The 19,638-nt window shown below is 54.0% G+C and overlaps 1 protein-coding gene across 1 annotated transcript in view; it reads right to left on the reverse strand.

The window, feature by feature from the left end:
* Positions 1-15,315, reverse strand: part of LOC147736663 (glutathione S-transferase P 1-like) — a 42,140-nt gene extending 26,825 nt beyond the window's left edge. The window contains exons 1-3 of the mRNA XM_086953422.1: positions 15,190-15,315; positions 14,561-14,596; positions 13,521-13,627 (exon numbers count right to left, since the gene is read on the reverse strand). Of these exons, the coding sequence (XP_086809548.1) occupies positions 13,521-13,627; positions 14,561-14,596; position 15,190 (144 nt within the window). The 5' untranslated portion in view covers positions 15,191-15,315. The remainder of the gene's footprint in view (positions 1-13,520; positions 13,628-14,560; positions 14,597-15,189) is intronic.
* Positions 15,316-19,638: the final 4,323 nt, after the last annotated feature.

Here is a 19,638-nt window from a genome sequence, read left to right on the forward strand (position 1 = left end):
CAGTTGCTCGTAGGTCGTGACGTTGTTCCCTTTGATCCAGCCCTCGAAAGCTCGGCTAAAGTACGTTACATAGTCCACCCAAGTTGTACCCGGGATGCGTGTGCAGTCTCGGAACCTCTGACGGTACATCTCGGGCGTGAGGCCATAGCGGGTGAGGAGGGCCGCTTTCATATGGTCGTAGGAGGTCATCTGGTGGTCTGGGAGCTGTAACAGGGTATCGCGGCCCTCATTGAGGAATCTGCCCCATAGGCCGGCTCCCCAATCGTTTCTATCGATCCGGTGCGCGGTCATAGCGATTTCATATGCCTTGAACCATTGCTGGATGTCGTCCTCTCGAAAATACTCTCGGACCACATCCTTGGGGATGTGTACTTTTTTCTCCGTGGTCTCGGGCACCCCTGCCTCTTTATTCTGTTTGCGCAGGTTGATCTCAGCTAGGTTCCGTTCGTGCTCGTACTCTAGTTTCTTTTCCTCGAGCTCCCTTTGCCTTTGTTTCTCCTCTCTTTCCTCTCGGATGCGTAGGTGCTCTAAGTTTATTTTTTGTTCGGCCAACTTGAGTTCTACGTCCATCTTGAGTCGGGCCATTTCTAGCTCGTGTAGCCGGGTTTTTTCTCTTTCTTGGATCTCGTCTGGCGAGAGACCGGTTCTTTGCCCTTCCGGGGCCGTGTTGCTTCCTTTCGCGGTGCTTTGCTCAGGGGCTTCGGTATCCCCGGTCTCTGCCCAAGATTCTAGGGCGTGCTTAAAATCGTCCTTGGTGCTTAGTCCGGTGGTAGCGATACCTAGTTCGATGCAGAACTGCTTTAGTTCACGATGGCTGTACTCCTCTAGTTTTTCCATTTGGAACTTCTCCGTTGATCCGCTCTCTTTAGTTGTCATAGTGGTTCGTTGTGGGGTGAGCTACTCTCTGTACGTATGCGGTGATTCGGATCGCGCCGCTGGCCACCAATGTTAGACGGACCGGGAGGGTCGGCCGAGATTACGGGGAGAGGTCTCCAGGGAGAGCCGTCTCCAACGACTGTACAGATAGTAACTTCCCCCCCACAGACAGACACCACACCAGACTGAAGGTTAACGAGATTTTATAGGCAATTCTTAGGTTACGTTGGTATGATACAAGGAGGTCTGGACTCCGGGGTCCCCTCGATTCGAGTCTTTGGTTTAGGAAAGGGGTAGCGGGACAGTCTTAGTTACCAGTGAGTTCAAAATAGCTCTCAATCCTCGAGCTTCGGCGTTCTTGATGATCGGGCCGTGGAGGAGCCAAGCAGGTCCCGAGATGGATGAAGGAAGGATGACGGTCCGCGGCGGAGCCTGCAGGTCCCGGTGAAAGATGACGGTTACAACGGTCCGCGGTCACGCCAGCAGATCCGGACGACGATGAAGGATGAAGGTTACGACGGCTGTGGCAGCGCCAACAGGCAGGACGATGGTGCACAGGACAGAGCTACGGCAGCGCCAGTAGTCCGTCCAGGATGAGTTCCTCTTTGCGTCTCTCGACTCCAAGATACAACTGCCTTCCTGCTCTGGAGCTGCCCCAGTTATAGGGCTGGTGTGCTTTGATGTCCGGACCCTCGCACTTGGAGGTCGGGAGGTCCGGGATGAGGGAGTCCAGACACCCAGCAGGGGGGTGGAGCCAGCGCCCGGGGAGGTGATGGGCGAGCGGCACTTGGTGGGGGAGAGCCATCGACACCTCCCTCTCCCATTGAATGGCCAAGTAGCCCGCTCACCTCCTGGGTGGATGGTGGTGCCGGGATGTCTGAGGCCTGGCCAGGCCCAGGGTTGAGGTCGATCGGAGGCCAGGCGGCCACGTGGTGAAGTGTCCAAGATGGCGGCCCGGGCTGGGCGCGTGGGCCGGCAGTGGATCGGGCCCACGAAGTCGACATGCTCGAGGGCAGGGGTCCCTGAAGGGACGGAGGACGTGCAATGGTGGTGTGTGGTGCTTGTGTGACTGGCCTCGGGCCTGGTAGGGCCGGGGGAGAGTGGCTCTTCATGTGGCCTGTCCAACACAAGGCTGGGAGTGGGGGCCCCCAGACAGAGTATTCTCCAGGGCAAAGCTCACATGAGAAGGGACGAGGCAGCAAAATGGTGCCCTCAGGTAAGCCCTCTTGAACACACCATGGGCATCCGCAAGAGGGGAGGAGGGGGGCCGAGAAGGGCGCAAGGCAGAGGGGAGAAGGGCGCAAGGCAGAGGGGAGAAGGGCGCAAGGCAGAGGGGAGAAGGGCGCAAGGCAGAGGGGAGAAGGGTGCAAGGCAGAGGGGAGAAGGGTGCAAGGCAGAGGGGAGAAGGGTGCAAGGCAGAGGGGAGAAGGGTGCAAGGCAGAGGGGAGAAGGGTGCAAGGCAGAGGGGAGAAGGGTGCAAGGCAGAGGGGAGAAGGGTGCAAGGCAGAGGGGAGAAGGGTGCAAGGCAGAGGGGAGAAGGGTGCAAGGCAGAGGGGAGAAGGGTGCAAGGCAGAGGGGAGAAGGGTGCAAGGCAGAGGGGAGAAGGGTGCAAGGCAGAGGGGAGAAGGGTGCAAGGTAGAGGGGGAGAAGGGTGCATGGCAGAGGGGAGAAGGGTGCAAGGCAGAGGGGAGAAGGGTGCAAGGCAGAGGGGAGAAGGGTGCAAGGCAGAGGGGAGAAGGGTGCAAGGCAGAGGGGGGAAGGGTGCAAGGCAGAGGGGAGAAGGGTGCAAGGCAGAGGGGAGAAGGGTGCAAGGCAGAGGGGAGAAGGGTGCAAGGCAGAGGGGAGAAGGGTGCAAGGCAGAGGGGGAGAAGGGTGCAAGGCAGAGAGGAAAAGGATGCAAGGTAAAGAAGGGTGCAAGGCGGAGGGGGAGAAGGGTGCAAGGTGGAGGGGGAGAAGGGTGCACGGCAGAGGGGAGAAGGGTGCAAGGCAGAGGGAGAATGGTGCAAGGTAGAAAAGGGTTCAAGGTGGAGGTGGACTAGGGTACAAGGGGAGGGGGAGAAGGATACAAGGGGGAGGGGGGAAAGGTGCAAGAGGGAGGGCAAGAAGGGTGCAAGGCAGAGGAGAGAAGGGTGCAAGGGGGATGGTGATTAAGTTAAAAATGTGCCCCCCCTGGAAACATTTCTGCTGACACCCATGGAACGCACACTACTTTGTGAGGGAGAGTGGGAGAAAGTGGAGAGAAACAGTGGAGAGAGTGGGAGAAAGTGGAGAGAAACAGTGGAGAGAGTGGGAGAAAGTGGAGAGAAACAGTGGAGAGAGTGGGAGAAAGTGGAGAGAAACAGTGGAGAGAGTGGGAGAAAGTGGAGAGAAACAGTGGAGAGAGTGGGAGAAAGTGGAGAGAAACAGTGGAGAGAGTGGGAGAAAGTGGAGAGAAACAGTGGAGAGAGTGGGAGAAAGTGGAGAGAAACAGTGGAGAGAGTGGGAGAAACAGTGGGGAGAGAGTGAGAGAGACAGTGGAGAGAGGGGAGACAGTGGGGAGAGAGTGAGAGAGACAGTGGGGAGAGAGTGGAGAGAGACAGTGGAGAGAGGGGAGACAGTGGGGAGAGAGTGGAGAGAGACAGTGGAGAGAGGGGAGACAGTGGGGAGAGAGTGGAGAGAGACAGTGGAGAGAGGGGAGACAGTGGGGAGAGAGTGGAGAGAGACAGTGGAGAGAGGGGAGACAGTGGAGGGGAGGGAGACAGTGGAGGGAGACAGTGGAGGGAGACAGTGGAGGGAGACAGTGGAGGGAGACAGTGGAGGGAGACAGTGGAGGGAGACAGTGGAGGGAGACAGTGGAGGGAGACAGTGGAGGGAGACAGTGGAGGGAGACAGTGGAGGGAGACAGTGGAGGGAGACAGTGGAGGGAGACAGTGGAGGGAGACAGTGGAGGGAGACAGTGGAGGGAGACAGTGGAGGGAGACAGTGGAGGGAGACAGTGGAGGGAGACAGTGGAGGGAGACAGTGGAGGGAGACAGTGGAGGGAGACAGTGGAGGGAGACAGTGGAGGGAGACAGTGGAGGGAGACAGTGGAGGGAGACGCAGAGACTGACTGACAGAGATAGACTGATTGACTGTGAGAGAGACTGACTGACAGAGAGACTGACAGAGAGAGACTGATTGACTGTGAGAGAGACTGACAGAGAGACTGATTGACTGTGAGAGAGACTGACAGAGAGAGACTGATTGACTGTGAGAGAGACTGACAGAGAGAGAGACTGACAGAGAGAGAGACTGACAGAGAGAGAGACTGACAGAGAGAGAGACTGACAGAGAGAGAGACTGACAGAGAGAGAGACTGACAGAGAGAGAGACTGACAGAGAGAGAGACTGACAGAGAGAGAATGACTGACTGGGAGAGAGAGAGACTGACTGGGAGAGAGAGACTGACTGGGAGAGAGAGACTGACTGGGAGAGAGAGACTGACTGGGAGAGAGAGACTGACTGGGAGAGAGAGACTGACTGGGAGAGAGAGACTGACTGGGAGAGAGAGACTGACTGGGAGAGAGAGACTGACTGGGAGAGAGAGACTGACTGGGAGAGAGAGACTGACTGGGAGAGAGAGACTGACTGGGAGAGAGAGACTGACTGGGAGAGAGAGACTGACTGGGAGAGAGAGACTGACTGGGAGAGAGAGACTGACTGGGAGAGAGAGACTGACTGGGAGAGAGAGACTGACTGGGAGAGAGAGACTGACTGGGAGAGAGAGACTGACTGGGAGAGAGAGACTGACTGGGAGAGAGAGACTGACTGGGAGAGAGAGACTGACTGACAGAGAGGGACTGACTGACAGAGAGGGAGACTGACTGACAAAGACTGACAGAGAGAGAAAGAGACTGAGAGACTGACAGAGAAAGAGAGACTGACTAACAGAGAGAAAGAGAGAGACTAACAGAGAGAGACTGACTGACAGACTGAGAGAGACTGATTGAGAGAGAGAGACTGAGACTGACAGAGAGAGAGAGACAGAGAGACTGACAGAGAGAGCCTGACAGAGAGAGACTGACAGAGAGAGACTGACAGAGAGAGACTGACAGAGAGAGACTGACAGAGAGAGACTGACAGAGAGAGACTGACAGAGAGAGCCTGACAGAGAGAGACTGACAGAGAGAGACTGACAGAGAGAGACTGACAGAGAGAGACTGACAGAGAGAGACTGACAGAGAGAGACTGACAGAGAGAGACTGACAGAGAGAGACTGACAGAGAGAGACTGACAGAGAGAGACTGACAGAGAGAGACTGAATGACAGAGAGTGATAGAGTGACTGACAGAGAGGGACTGACTGACAGAGAGAGAGAGAGAGAGAGAGAGAGAGAGAGACTGACTGACTAAGAGAGACTGAATGACAGAGAGAGATAGACTGACTGACTGAAAGAGAGATACTGACTGACAGAGGGAGAGAGACTGTGATGGAATTGGGGTCAAAGTGTGTATGAAGCTATGCAATGCCTCTTAAGATTGCTATTGTCTAATAAAAATAAAAATGTATTATCAAAATGTGCTCTTTGTAGTTATATCTGCTTTTGAAATACTGCATTGTCGCTTTGTCCAATGTTTTAAAACGGAAACGGGAAGGAGCAGTGAATGCACTTTTGTCAAAGCTAAACGAGGAGTGGGCCCGATGTTGTATATCATGACAGGAGTCTGCATCAGGAAACCCACCTAAAATTGGGCAAACTTCCCCGGCCTACTGATGGCAGGGACCCTGTAATGAATGGACCGCCACCTATGATAGCCTACGGGCAGACTAAGCCCAACCTTTAACTCCACCCTCCAGTGTTACTATTAACGGCTGCATTGGGTACAGTGGCGTAACAATCGCCCGCATCCCCTGCAGTACGGCGGGTCGCTGGCCTGAGAGCTCTAGACAGGCATGGAGGATGGGAGGGGGGCCCCCTCCGTGTAGTTTGCAGGGGGGGGCCCTCATGTTTCGTTACGCCACTGCCCACCACAGCCCAATAGCCTGTTAACTGTCAAAAGCAAAACCTTTTATTCACATCTTTTTGTAGAATCAAATGATTTGCATCAGCCTTTAGCTTGTTTACTGCTGCAACAAGTTTGCAAATACATCTCATAATCACCCCCCACCTGTCTCAGCTGCTTAATAGCCCTTCTTCAGGCTCTGTGGTGGTGTCTAGGATTATGGAGCAGGTCAGGCCTCAAGCACTAGTATGCCACAGTTGTCGACAGTCAATAGAACACAGTTATGAAAAAAGTCAGGGAACAAGATTGTACAGCCAGAGACATTCTTTGTAAAAGAAATAGCTTTTTAAATGAGCGTCAAGCCTAAAATGCGCGGGCAATAAATGGATTGAAGAAAACGCAGCATTTCAAGCTCTGAATGCATCACCTGAAACAGGTGGATTAAAGCGGAGACCCTGCAATACAGGAAATAATGAGATTGGTGTCATTCTCTGTGTGCAATGCTCTCCAATGGCAGTTTTCGCAGAGGGAACAGTGAATGGGGTGTTCTGATTGTTACAGTGCTGGGCAGGCCAGCACCAAGGTGTGCACTGACAATATGCATTGTTAGAGGAAGCAACTTTTGTAATTAAGACTGCAACCGAGAGCTCCCTAAACAGCGCAGAGAAGACCTTGAAGCACTTTAAGGCGACACCACTCAGCTGTGGGATGTACATGGACAGCGTTGAGAACCCCCGCACACTGGTTCCAGCAACCTGCATTAACAGCATAACAACATCACCTTGGGGCGAACATACAGGGGCCTCACAACCCTTGAGTGGGGTCCCTATTCAACCCCAGGCCAATGAACGAATATCTGAGCTACTGGAGAATATGGGCCCCTCTGACAGTCTGCATGGGGTGGTCAGCTGAGTCATATCGCCGCTCCTATTTATGTATGCAGTTTTATGCAGCGCGGACTTTACCTGAAGGCGTCAGAGCGCTTCACAATAGGAACAGTAATGACACAGAAAATTGCAAGTGAACAAATTACAAAAGCAGACGTAAAGTTACGTGAGGCAAAAGTGACAATTGTGAGCAAACAAAATACAAATGGTAGAAAATGGTGCATTACAGGAGGAAAAAGTGACAAGTGTGCAGGTTACAAAGGCGTACAAAGTACAATTAGAGGTATAATACTGCAATATTTGGCAGGCACTCCAGCACAAGAACAAACGTTACGTAGGCAATGGCGGCACGTGGGCAAGTATCAAAAGCACACAAAATGTGAGAGGTAGCAAACAGTGTGTTACAAGAGGAAAGTGGCGTGTGCATGTTACAAAAGAGTCTTTTCAAGCAGGTATAATGACACTAATAGGAACTGGGAAAATCTACCAAGCTCCAGTCCCCTCACTGCCCACGTTGTATTCCACTGTCCTGCCACTCAAAATTGTTTAATGCTAGGCAGACAGTGTCCAAAGCAGGAGGCCCTCTCAAGGCTAGGCCCCGCTCCACATCTCTTGCCCACCAGTATCAGGATGTACAGTCCTTGCTCGCCCATCACTTATTCATATCTGCCATCCTCAAGACTTCTTTGCTAGGGTGCCCAATGAAGGCCGAAGGAAAAATGGCACATTCCCTGTTCACTCCAGTTGAGACTGGACAAGGGAGCTAGTCATTCTACATTATGTTTCATTCCAAAATGGTATAGTGCCTCGGACGTTGCGAGGGCTTTACCAGATACTTCAACCATGCTATATGAGGGCTCCTATTCAAAGTCTCGACAAACCACAGTATGTACCATGCTATTTATTTTTGAGTGTGCTGCCTGTTCTAAGCTAACAACCTTCTCGTTTGCAGATAACCTACCTACAATACCACTACTTAGTATTACATAATGCTTTCAAAAAATTACCAATATTATTAATTCTCCAGATAAACCTTGAATACCCAACACTGAAGACCTATTTGAACATTCTCTCCATCCACTGGCGCATGATCTCCCTCTACCTCGCTTATTCTCTACTTTAAATTGCCTCTTGAACATTAGACAATCCTCTCCTCTTCTGCAACCTGCACCTCACAGTTCTATCCACTCCCCATCTCTTCAAACAGAAAGCCTGGTGTATTTTTCAAACCCTTTGATGCATGTGGAATGATTTATTACTTTGAGCACAACAGCAGTATGCTACCACGTAATGAACATTAGAAAAATGTACTCATGTCTCCTAATTTTATTGCACTAAAGCAATAATTCAGTGGTACTTCATAAAATGCGCTAATGAAACAGCCTGATTTTGAGCCACCCCGGCATCTCTTCTACCCACAGGACAATGTGGTTAACGTTGCTACCATACACTTGTTCAACTTGTCTAGACATACTACCCCCCTTTTCTCCCATGGTTCTTTTTAAACTTGATTTCTCATTTTATAGGTGTATTATACATAGGCAATGGTGGCACTTGTGCAAGTACCAAAAGTCAACAAAGTGTGAAAGGTAACAGTGTGTTACAAGAGAAAAGTGACGTGTGCAAGTCACAAAAGAGCACCAAACACAGGTACAAGGATAATTCTGCAATAAATAAATGGCTAACACTCCAACCATAAGAATACACTGGGAAGGCACTTCCATAGTCATGGAGTCCGACGAAGGTTGCCACATACTTGGTTGGGCGCCGTCAAGCGGCCCCTAGCCGAGAACTTAATGATTGACGCCCCTCTGGAGGACTCTGAGCGAGGCTGGGCGGAAGGGGAAGGGGGCAACAACCACAACGGTCGGAGCCGGAGGACTGACGAGGACGTCACTAACGCGGGGCGGGACTTAGGCCGCGCCCGCGCTGCAGCCTGCACACCCCTGACCTGCTTGTAAGTTTTTTTTAACACTGCAGCAGGCACAGTGCAAATGCGGGTGGCGGCCACGGCACTGGAGGCCCGTTGCGGCCGCAGCCGCCTTAATAATTTATGTGGGACACTGCTCCCCCAAGAATCCCAAATACATTATAAAGGCCGCCGCAACAGGCCTCCAGTGCTGCGCGGCCGCCTCAGAAATGGTGCCGCCTGGGGCGGACCGCCACCCCCTCCTCCCCCAGCTACGCGGGTGTTTACAAGCACACGAGCATGTTCGCAGGCCTAGACTCTTTGGAGGCTGCAATTTTCTGCCTGCGACGACAGTGCCCAGTGTTGCGTCGTGCAGGCCTTGGTCGCATCGTGACTATCACGGGTTTCATCTTGCACCAGGGCTCGGTCTGCCTTTCAGAAGTCACCGCCGTACATGGAAGGTGATCCTGCGAGGAGACACCCTTCCCCCATGCCCGGGTCCAACCGCGCAGGCCATGCCCGGCTGGGTCCTCTGACTCATCACGGGTGGATGGTCTGTCCCACCGCGTGAGGGACGTGGGGGTCGGCACTCGCGGGCGTTGGATCGAGACCTTCGCTGGGGGCTAGGCCTTCTCGCGGCTCTGTGGGGTCTGTTAAAATGGCGATTTTTTTCTTAAGGTGCTGCTTTGGTGTTTATTGGGTGGCCATGGTCCCCATTAGAAGTTTGGTAGATGCCCTGTGGCTCTCGTGGAGTAAACACTGCACATTCTCGGATTTCTTTGTTTGTCAGATGGGGCAGGAATAGTGTGGGGGTCGGGTTTGGCTCCCCGCTGCCACAGTCTGAGAAGGAGGGGGGCTAGGGCACGTCCGTGTAGGTGCCACCTCCCTTATCCACAGTTTGGTCGCACACGAGTTACGCTGGGCGGTACTGTGTCGTTATGGCCATCCCGCTCGCTGTAGCAGGGAATGTTTTTGGGGGTTGGCAACATGCGTCTGGGTGCTGGCTTGTGTCACGGCCGACAACCCTCCCCCCACCCCCACTGTCATATGGATTTCCTAGGGGGGATTGCGCAGACGGTATGAGCTTCAAGTTGGATAAAGATGGGTTATTTCTGTTGGGACGCATTCTCCGATGGGCAGAGCTCCTTAGGGTAAGGTGTGTGCAGCACGGACCTGGGATAGCCAGCTCAGGCTTACTACTGTGGTGGGCCAATTGGTGCTGCACATGAGTGAATGATATAGTACAGCACCTAGTTTACGGGTTCTGTATGGGACCATCCTTAGCAACAGCGGCTGCGCACATGGGTAGCAGTAAAGCTGCTTTTAGTTTGCCCAGGGTTGGGGCTGGCAAGGTCATCAGCTTGGCGGCCAGAAACGGAGTAGGAAAAATCATATCTGTGAAGGTGCAATGCGCACTCGGCAGTCAAGCAAGCCAAGTTTCAGCAGAACCCTGGTATACTGTCGGGAATAAATGCAAGGTTATGGGTTACACTTAAAAGGCCTTTTCTGTGAGCAGGGGGCGCAAGTGAGCCATTCCCAGGAAGGTGCGATTGGCCTCGATAGAGCTGAAATGGAGAGGAGGGGGCACTAATGCAAACAACTCCAGAGCCCCCTCGCGGCCATCGTACGCAAACACAACCTCAGCATAATCTCCTACGCCGACGACACCCAGCTGATCCTCTCCCTGACCAACGACCCCGCCGCCGCCAGAGCCAACCTGCACGAAGGGATGAAAGAGGTAGCCGAGTGGATGACAACCAGCCGCCTGAAACTGAACTCGGACAAGACGGAGGTCCTCATCCTGGGCTCCTCACCCTCCGCCTGGGACGACTCCTGGTGGCCTCCTGCCCTGGGCACCGCACCCAAACCGACAGACCATGCACGAAACCTGGGCTTCATCCTGGACTCCTCCCTCTCCATGACCAGGCAAGTCAACAACGTCTCCTCGGCGTGCTTCAACATCCTACGCATGCTACGGAAGATCTTCTGGTGGATCCCCACCGAGACCAGGAAGACCGTCACCCAGGCCGTCGTCACCAGCCGACTGGACTACGGCAACGCCCTCTACGCCGGTACCACCGCCAAGCTCCAGAAGAGACTCCAGCGGATCCAGAACGCCTCAGCCAGACTCATCCTCGACATCCCACGAACCAGCCACATCTCCGGACATCTGAGAGACCTTCACTGGCTCCCCGTCAACAAAAGAATCACCTTCCGCCTCCTCACCCACGCACACAAGGCCCTACACGACCAAGGCCCGAGCTACCTCAACAGCCGAGTCAACTTCTACGCTCCCAAACGCCACCTCCGATCAGCCAACCACGCTCTCGCCGCCGTCCCCCGCATCCGAAGAGCGACTACAGGAGGAAGGTCCTGCTCCCACCTGGCCGCCAAGACCTGGAACTCCCTCCCTCCCTCCCGACCTGCGCCTGACCCAAGACCACCTCTCCTTCAGGAAGAAGCTGAAGACCTGGCTGTTCGAGCAGTAGCCCCCCCCCCCCCCCAGCGCCTTATGTAGCGCCTTATGTAGCGCGCTTTATAAGTGTCACTGATTGATTGATTGAGAGCACAGCTTGCAGTCCGTTGAGCTGATCAGGGACATTACTCATGTTCACTCCATGTCCCCTGATGAAAAAGGATTGCATGTTACCAGTCGCTTTAGTCAAGCGAAGTGTCCTTGGGAGATTGTCAGCTAGCATTAGGATCGGCATTGGGGTGGTCAGCCGGCTGGCAGGCCTTTTCATACGTAGGGTTATAGCTCAGGTATGTCCAAGTATGGGTTAGGAGACCAGAAGCCAGACAGGGGATACACGTTCACAGGCCTGTAGAGCGGCAGAACCGATGGGGTCTCTTGGTTTGCTGGTCAGCACAGCTGTCCTGAGAAGGAAAGGACCTGTCCTTGCTTGAGCTGAGGGAGGCCTTTGAATGAACAGGATGTAGGTAACGAGGTCTATCGTGGTGGGGGCCCTGGGGTGACGGTGGCCACACCCAGTGCTGTGATGGAGTTACAGGGCAATCCAGAGGCTGCAAGGTACAGAAGGGTACCCTCTGCAGGAGCACAGGAGCACTGCAAGGGTGCGAAAGCCAAAATCCCCAGGGAGGTGCTCACGTTGGACCCTGGAGGAGCGACAGCATCCCGTTAGTCCTTCAGGTGGTTGTGAACGTGAGCAACTGGGGTTGCCTGGAACTCTCCGACTCCCCCCCCCCCCCCTTCCCCCCCTTAGCTGGGGGGTGGGCAAGAGTAAGGGTCGGACTGCCGGTCCGCCAGTGGGAGGGGCTAGATCCTCCCCCAAATCGACAAACAGCAGTTGGTGAGGGCCACCGGGTAGGATGGCTCCTGAGGCGGCGAGGGGCGGCCTTCCCTGGGATCGCCCGCAAGATAACCCACCATGTTGGCATATTTGTTATGTAAATAAACCTGCAGCAATTTTCTCCACTAAAAAGGTGTTGTGTCCGATTATTACTCTGAAGTGTTGATGTTGGAGGGATGGGGAGTGTTGCCGATATTGGCACTAAGGGACAGCTCCTTGAGGAGAGGCGCTATAGAGGGGATCATGGGTGAGCATTATATAATGGCGGCTCAAGCTTCAGAGAGGACTGGGAAAGAAGCAGAGGAGAGCAGTGTGCCGAAGATCACACCGAGCCAGTGCGAGCCGGGACTAAGACCAGACCCACAGCGGGGCGGGAGGCCTCGGAGCTGCCCTGCTCGTGGGGGTGGGGGGGGGCTAGAACCGGGTGTGAATGCGCCGCTGTGGGGCTCACCTGGCACAAGGCCCGTGTGGGGCCCCGCCTATGCTCAGGGCGGTGAATTCAGACTGGCCCCCGGAGGATGGGGGGCTCGGGTTGCTCCAGTGCACAATGTCCCCACCCCCATCCCCCCCCCCCGCCAGGCTCGGGGCATCGTGTTACCAGCCCAGCCTGCTGTACAGTCAGGGCGGGGACCGGGGGTATCAGGGACTGTTCAACACACCCCACCTGAGGGGGAGGGGGTGCAACCAGAGAAGGTTTGAAGTGCAGCACCCGATTTTTATTTATTTATTTATTTTTATTTATGCATTTTTATATAGCGCGGACTTTACCCGAAGGTGTCAGAGCGCTTCACAAAAGGAACAGAAATGAAACATAATGAGAAACATTACAAAAGAACAGATTACAAAAGCATATGTTATGTTAAATAAGGTAATAGTGACAATTGTGAGCAAACATTATATATGAGGTAGTAAAAATTGTGAGCAACCAAAAATACATGAGGTAGTAAAAAGTGCACAAGAGGAAAAGTGACAAGTGTGCACTTACAAGAGAAAACAGAGTATATTTGAGGTATAATACTGCAATAAATGCTGGCACAAGAACAGGCGTCACGTAGGCAAGGTGGCCCTTGTGCAAGTATCAAAGGTAAAAACATGTGAGAGGTAGCAACCGTGTGTTACAAGGGCAAAGTGGTGCGTGCATGTTGCAAAAGGGCACCGAACACAAGTACATGGAAAATACTGCAAAAAGGCAGACACTCCAACGCCAGGAATACACTGCGAAGGCACTTCCATGGTCATGGAGAGTAGAATTTATCAGTAGTGGGAAGCCTTCCTCCAAATAGCAAGAGGTCGTGAATTACTTTTGGAATTACCGATAAAGCAGCAGTGTGGCCAACCTGAACCCTGCAAGCTAGGCTGGGGCACACTAGCGTCTTCTGACCCACGTCCAGGCGCCTGGGCCTCGGGTACCCCCGCCCCTCCTCACACCCCGATCCACTGGCCGGCCTGAACCGGGGGAGCACCGGCTCAGCGCCACGAAGCGCGTCCCAGCGCCTCGGGGCCACCTCCAGGCGCCTTCCAGTTACCCTCGCCAGCCCAGCTTACACCCCCAGCACCCCGGGTTAGTCAGACTTACGCATTTCTTTTTGAGGTCTCCTTGGGTCCAGAGGTCAAAGGTCACGACGTCCTCCTTCCAGTCCTGCCCTTGGTCTGCCAGCAGCATGCGGGCCGCCTCCGCGCGACCTGAGGATGGCAAAATGTGGCATTAGAGGTGCAATAAACCACCAAGGGGCAGCAAGCAAGGGCAAGAACCCCAGGGGCAACTAGCAAGAGGTGGCATGAGGGACAATAAAACATGGGGAAATAACCCAAGGGGCAAAAAAACCTAGGGGGCAGCTAGCAAGAGGTGGCATTAGAGGGGCAAGAACCCAGGGGGATAACTCAGGGGGCAGCATGCAAGGGCAAGAACTGGCATTATGGGCAATAACTCTGGGGGCAGCAAACCCAGGGGCAGCAAACTAGGGCAAGAAATGGCACGAGATGGGCAAGAACACCCTTTGTTTGCCCCTGGGGTTATTTAAGGACCTCATTTATTCCCTTGTGTTTATTCTTGCTTTTGCCACTTTGTACAGCGCTCCGATGCCCGCAGGGGCCATGTGCGCGCTTTAGAAGACTCTTCAAATAAGTAAACGGCCTGAGAGGGCGAGTGGGGCAAGAACCAGGGGCAGGTGGCAACAGAAGAGGCCTGAGGGGGAGGGGCGGGGTCTCGAGGGTCCGGTGCCCCCGAGGTCCGTCTCATCCACGGGCCTGGGACTGGATTCCTTGGAAGAGACCTCGGCGGGGTGCCGGGGCCCCTCTTCCAAGGGGCCCCGAGCCACCTCCTAACCCTAGATGTAGAGGCTATGCTCACCCATAGGTGGCGCCCCCAGAGGCCCCCCTGCGGCTCAAGGACCGGACTCGGAAGAGACGGGACACCAGGAGCCGCAAAGGAGCCGCAAAGGAGCCTCCCCCCCCCCCCCCCCTCCTCCTTTGCTGGCTGGATAGTGCCCCTCCTGCTGGCTGCTGCCCCCTCTCCCCCTGGCTGGCTGGCAGGCGGGTGCCCCCCCCTTTGCTGCCCTCCCCTCCTCCACCAGGGGCGCCCCCTCCCTGGGAAGGGCCTCGAGGCGCTGCACTCACCTCGCACGTTGAAGTAGATGAAGGTGTAGCTGTGCACTGGAAGAGAAAAGGAAGCGTTAGGGAGTCTCGGGGAGGTCACAAAGGAGCATTGGCAAAGACAACAGGCCTGGCACTTAAAGTACGAATACCAGGAGGACAGCAGCGCACAGACCTCGCAGCGCTGCAGGGCGAGGGGGCTCGGGGCCACGATTGCTGCACCCCCTCGGAGGGGGAGCCTAGAATGGATGGCTGGCCTTCCCTGCCCCCTGAGCATTAGAGCGCTTTACAAGTCAGTAAAGCGAGTGCTGTGCCCGTGTTCAGGGGGGTGGGGGGGCAGGGAGAGCGGTCTGACCAGGTCCGGAGGAAGGCCGAAGGCGGGAAGTGGATTGAAGCGCCAACCCTGGAGAGGGTGAACTGGCAATGGTGGGCGCTGTAATAAAGGCAAGGCGCTGGACAGGTGTGTCCTGGGCACCGAGGCGGGGGGGACTCAACACAGGCGTCTTTAAAGTCTCGATCCTTACAGGCAGTGCGGGACCGCGTCAGCTCGAAGCGAGGCACTTTATGCAGACATTGAAAATCTAAGTGCCAACATCTGGGGGGGTAGGTAGACGGTCAGATGCGACCCGATCCCGGCGCTGCCGCAGACTCACTGTTGCTCGTGGGCGTCCCGGGTCTGGTGCTGAGGCTGTCGTGCCTGACGCCGGCTGGGCTGGGCAGTTGCTGCTGAGGCCGGCGGGGTTGGGGCGGCGACACTTCTACTGCACCTGTGGACTGGACCAGGAGCCGGTGGGATGCTACGGGGTTTCCTTTTATAAGCCCCAGGGAGTCACATGACCAGTGCTGAGTCATTCAAGGAACGACCCCTCCCCCTCCCTAGAGGGACAGGGGCCGCTCTGATCGTGTGCACCCAGGCCGTGCACTGATACTGTGCACGCAGAGCGCCAAGCGTGCCACCCGGGCTGTACACTGATCCAATAGTATACGTGACGTCTCGTGTGCACCCCCCCTACCCCCCTGTACACCTATGGGCAGTGCCCGAGCCCTGTGCATCAGACGACGGACTAGACTGAGCACTGAGTTACAGGCTGTGCTCTGACAGTGCACGCAGACTCTGCTCTGTGACTGAGCGTTCACTTGGTCTGTGCACTGAGCCCATGCACGAGCACTGTGCACTGAGCCCATGCACGGAGACTGTGCACTGAGCCCATGCACGAGCACTGTGCTAGCGCCGGTGCACGCAGACTCTGCTCTGTGACTGAGCGTTCACTTGGTCTGTGCACTGAGCCCATGCACGAGCACTGTGCACTGAGCCCATGCACGGAGACTGTGCACTGAGCCCATGCACGAGCACTGTGCTAGCGCCGGTGCACGCAGACTCTGCTACGTGACTGAGCGTTCACCTGGTCTGTGCACTGAACTCATGCACGGACACTGTGCACTGAGCCCATGCCCGGGGACTGTGATCTGACAGTGCACGGACACTGTGCTAGCACCGGTGCACGCAGACTCTGTGACCATGCATGCAGACTGTGCACTGAGCCCAGGCTCTGAGACTGTGTTCTGACAGTGCACGCAGACTGTGCACTGTGGCCGTGCCCAGACTGTGCCTGTTAGAAATGGGGTTTCTGTTCGGCTAGGGCACGGGCCGAAGCTAGGCAAAAATCTCCCTCTGGTCAGGACAAGGGAGTTACACTCCTAAAATAACCTCTGCTCACCCCCTTGGTAGCTTGGCACGAGCAGCCAGGCTTATCTCCGCGGCAGTTTGTAAAGCATGTGCACAGAACCCACAGTAATACAGTGTATGCCCTTCAAACGGACACCACACCAGATTAGAAAAATATCCAATATTTTTTATATATTTTTATATAATTAAAAGAAGACCAAAAACGACAAAAATCCACAGTCCTGTATGAAAAATGTCTGTAGTTACCTAAATAAGTTTAAAGCAAAGTTCCTCGATGTCGGTAGCTTCGTCCAGGGCTGGCGTCGTGAACAACAAATCCAACCGTTCTGACTGGTCGCGAAGCAACTATGGTGACGAGAAGACCCGTAAACAGTGCCTGAGAGAAATGCAGGGAGATGTGGCCCTTGAAGTCCCTCTCATTGCAGGTCGAGCTCCTCTCTGATGGAATCAGGAGCGACGGTGTCGGCAGGCGGTGGAGGCTGCCGTGCAAAGTGCAGCGGTGCTGCGTGCGGTGCCCTCAGGCCGCGGTGCGAGCAGCGGCTCGGTGGCGGCGTCAGATGGCGTCGTCAGGGAGACCAGGTTCACGGAGCGAGATGAAGGCGGTGCTCGTCACGATGCTGGCAGGTCCACGGTGCAAGCAGCGGCGTTGTAGCTGAAGCGCTGTCGTCAGCCGGCGTCGGTGGGCCAAGGCTACGGTGCGTGTGAGAAGTTAGCCTGGCATATAATGTCCACTAGTTCTAGTGGGCACCTTGCACCAGTCGAATCGACCCTTATTGATGGTGATTGTAAAGTCAACCTTATAGAAAGCTATCCTAGTGGTAGCATGAACCAGCAGTCTTCAGGCTAAGACTTCAGTAGGCGAGTTAAGCAACCTGTTTTACCAATTATAATCCCTTGAGTACCAAATGAAAGGACACCACACAAGGTATATACCAAATATATATGTATTTAATCTAAACACAACCCCGCTGCACTCTTTATGAGGTCAGAGGTAAAAATACAATAGAAGTCACACAGTTAATATACAATAAGTTGCACAGTATACGTTATTCCCTAGGGGGTTCACTAACCATATACTAAGAAAGTGGTATAAGTACCACAAGAAAAATAGAAAGCAGGCCTAGGGCCGGTGGAATCGCTGAGGCTACACTAATCGACCAAAGGTTAGGAAGGAGGAGGCCCACGGGAGTCGCGTGCAGTGTCTAAACACAGGTGCGGGTTACCATTGACTTTCTATGGAGTTCGTAAAAGTTACAAATATGCAATTTAAGGACACTTCTGGATGGACTAGGATGGAACCCTTTTAGACTAGGACACTTGAAGAGTCAAGACCCATGGGAGCACCGGAGTACTCTTGTTACCTCACCCAGGGAAGCCGGGTGCATAGGTGTCTTTTCTTGTCGTGTTTCGTCATCGTTTTCTATTGAGAGCTGCAAAGAAGTGCTGCAGGCGACCAGAAGAAAAGTGACGGGGTGGATCCAAGAATGGATCAAAGATCTGAAGAACCTGAAAGCAGAAGGGACAGAGTCTGGGCCACTAGCCAGTGACCAGGAAGGAACCATGAAGGAACCAGGCGATGTCGCATAATTGAAGGTGAAGAATGTGGGTTTGTCTCTTCAGCCACGAGGTCCAGGAGGCATCGACGATGAATAGGCGCTGGATTCGAGCTATCCCACAATGGATCTAGATAACTGCGGTGTCGGTATCTGGATTGGACCTAACAAGCCTTGGCAACCGCAACCCATAGCAAAATTGGCTCTGTTGCAGACCAGCAAGGTCTGTGGTGCTTCTCCATTTCATGGAAGCTGGAGCAAGCCTTGAGCAACCAGGAAAGCAAGTTAGATTCAAGATGGCGTCTTCAGGGGGGCTCACTAGCCAATGGGCAAAGAAACGGGAAGAGGCATCAAGCTCAAATGCAGAGGCGGGGCCCACGGAACACTCATGGAGTGTGGGGGCCTGGGCTCCAGTGCAAATGGTGCTCGGGGATGGGGCTTCTCCTACCCCAATGCACAACTTACTGAGACTTCAGAAAAGGAGTGCAGGTAGCAAAATGCAAGATGTCCGGTCCCACGTCTCTCGTGTCCACCACGGGTCTCAGCTTTGCTGTGGGTGTGGGTCGGCATCAGAGAAGTCTGGAAGTCCAGTTTTTGTTCGCAGAGTCTTCGGGTTCCAACGGGAGCCTCGAAACTGCCGACCGGCAAAGTTGTTCTTGGTGCCTGTTCGCATAGGGTGGTCACTCCTTGACCACAAGGGAGATGTCTTCCATCTTCCAGTCAGAATGGAATGTCGAAGATCCAAGATATGTCTTTCAAAGATTCGCCCAGGATAATTTAAAGTCCTGGGGACACAGCTCCTATACTTATACTAAGGATGGGGGCTGGATTTCCTGACTACGTCCCTCCTACGGGTGGACCTGAGAAGGGGGTGGTTACACCCCTTTCCCTTTGTCCAGTTTTGTGCCAGAGCAGGGCTGGAGTGCCCCAGAAACTGTTTTGAACCGGGCTATGCATGGAGGACATTGTGTGCCCCAGGCAGTGTCTGGAAAAGCATCTGCTGATGCAGCCCTCCCTGCCCCAATGCACAAAACCCTGTCTGGGGAGGTGCTGGTACCTCCTTGGACAGGAAACCTATTGTCCAGGCCTCCCCTGTCGGAGTTTCGTCCAGCAGCAGGAGGTCAGACTGGAGAACCTGACATTATGGGCCAGGCGGCGCAGGGCACGCCTGAGATCTCCGGGTTCACCTGCTTTGGCAGACAGAGACACGAGACACTCTGATGGTCGTAGAAAAGCAGCTTTATTATCTGCAGCTAAGCACAGTTATCCTGTAAGTACACTAATGGTAGGTTCTCAGGAGACTGCCACTTCATTCCGTGGCTCACAATCTCTTATAGTGAATATGTTTACAATGCCAACTCCCAAAACATAAGAAACTGACAAATAGGAATAGTTTGTAAACAAGCTATGGAATGTCTAAAACACACCCTTCTTTCAGACCTGGTGTGCTCTCCTCCCCTCAAGTTAATCAACACTTAATGCCCGTAATTCAATTTGCAGGTGGTAGAACATGTTGAATGCTTCAAAGGACAGTCTATGTAACAAGAGAACACACGAAGAGAATAGCGAAGGCCAGTTAAACAAGATAGAGACAAGAAGAATGGTGGGACCCAAACAGTGGAGTAAGACATGGATTAATCAGTCTAGACATACATTTACAAAACTCGGGAGACCCTGACATTGGTTTAGTAAACATGGGCAAGAGTTACTCTTTAACAGGAGAGACACATAGCAGCTGAAAGGGCTAAAACATCACGTTCACCACGTTCGCCGTGCTGCCTGAGTGAGGCAACACAAAATGGCGGGTAAACACAAAATGGCGGCTAGATACGAAGCAATGTCGAATACCACGTAACCTCAGA

This window comes from Lissotriton vulgaris, chromosome 1_2 (genome assembly GCF_964263255.1).
Source record: "Lissotriton vulgaris chromosome 1_2, aLisVul1.2, whole genome shotgun sequence".
In the NCBI taxonomy this organism is placed as follows: domain Eukaryota; kingdom Metazoa; phylum Chordata; class Amphibia; order Caudata; family Salamandridae; genus Lissotriton; species Lissotriton vulgaris.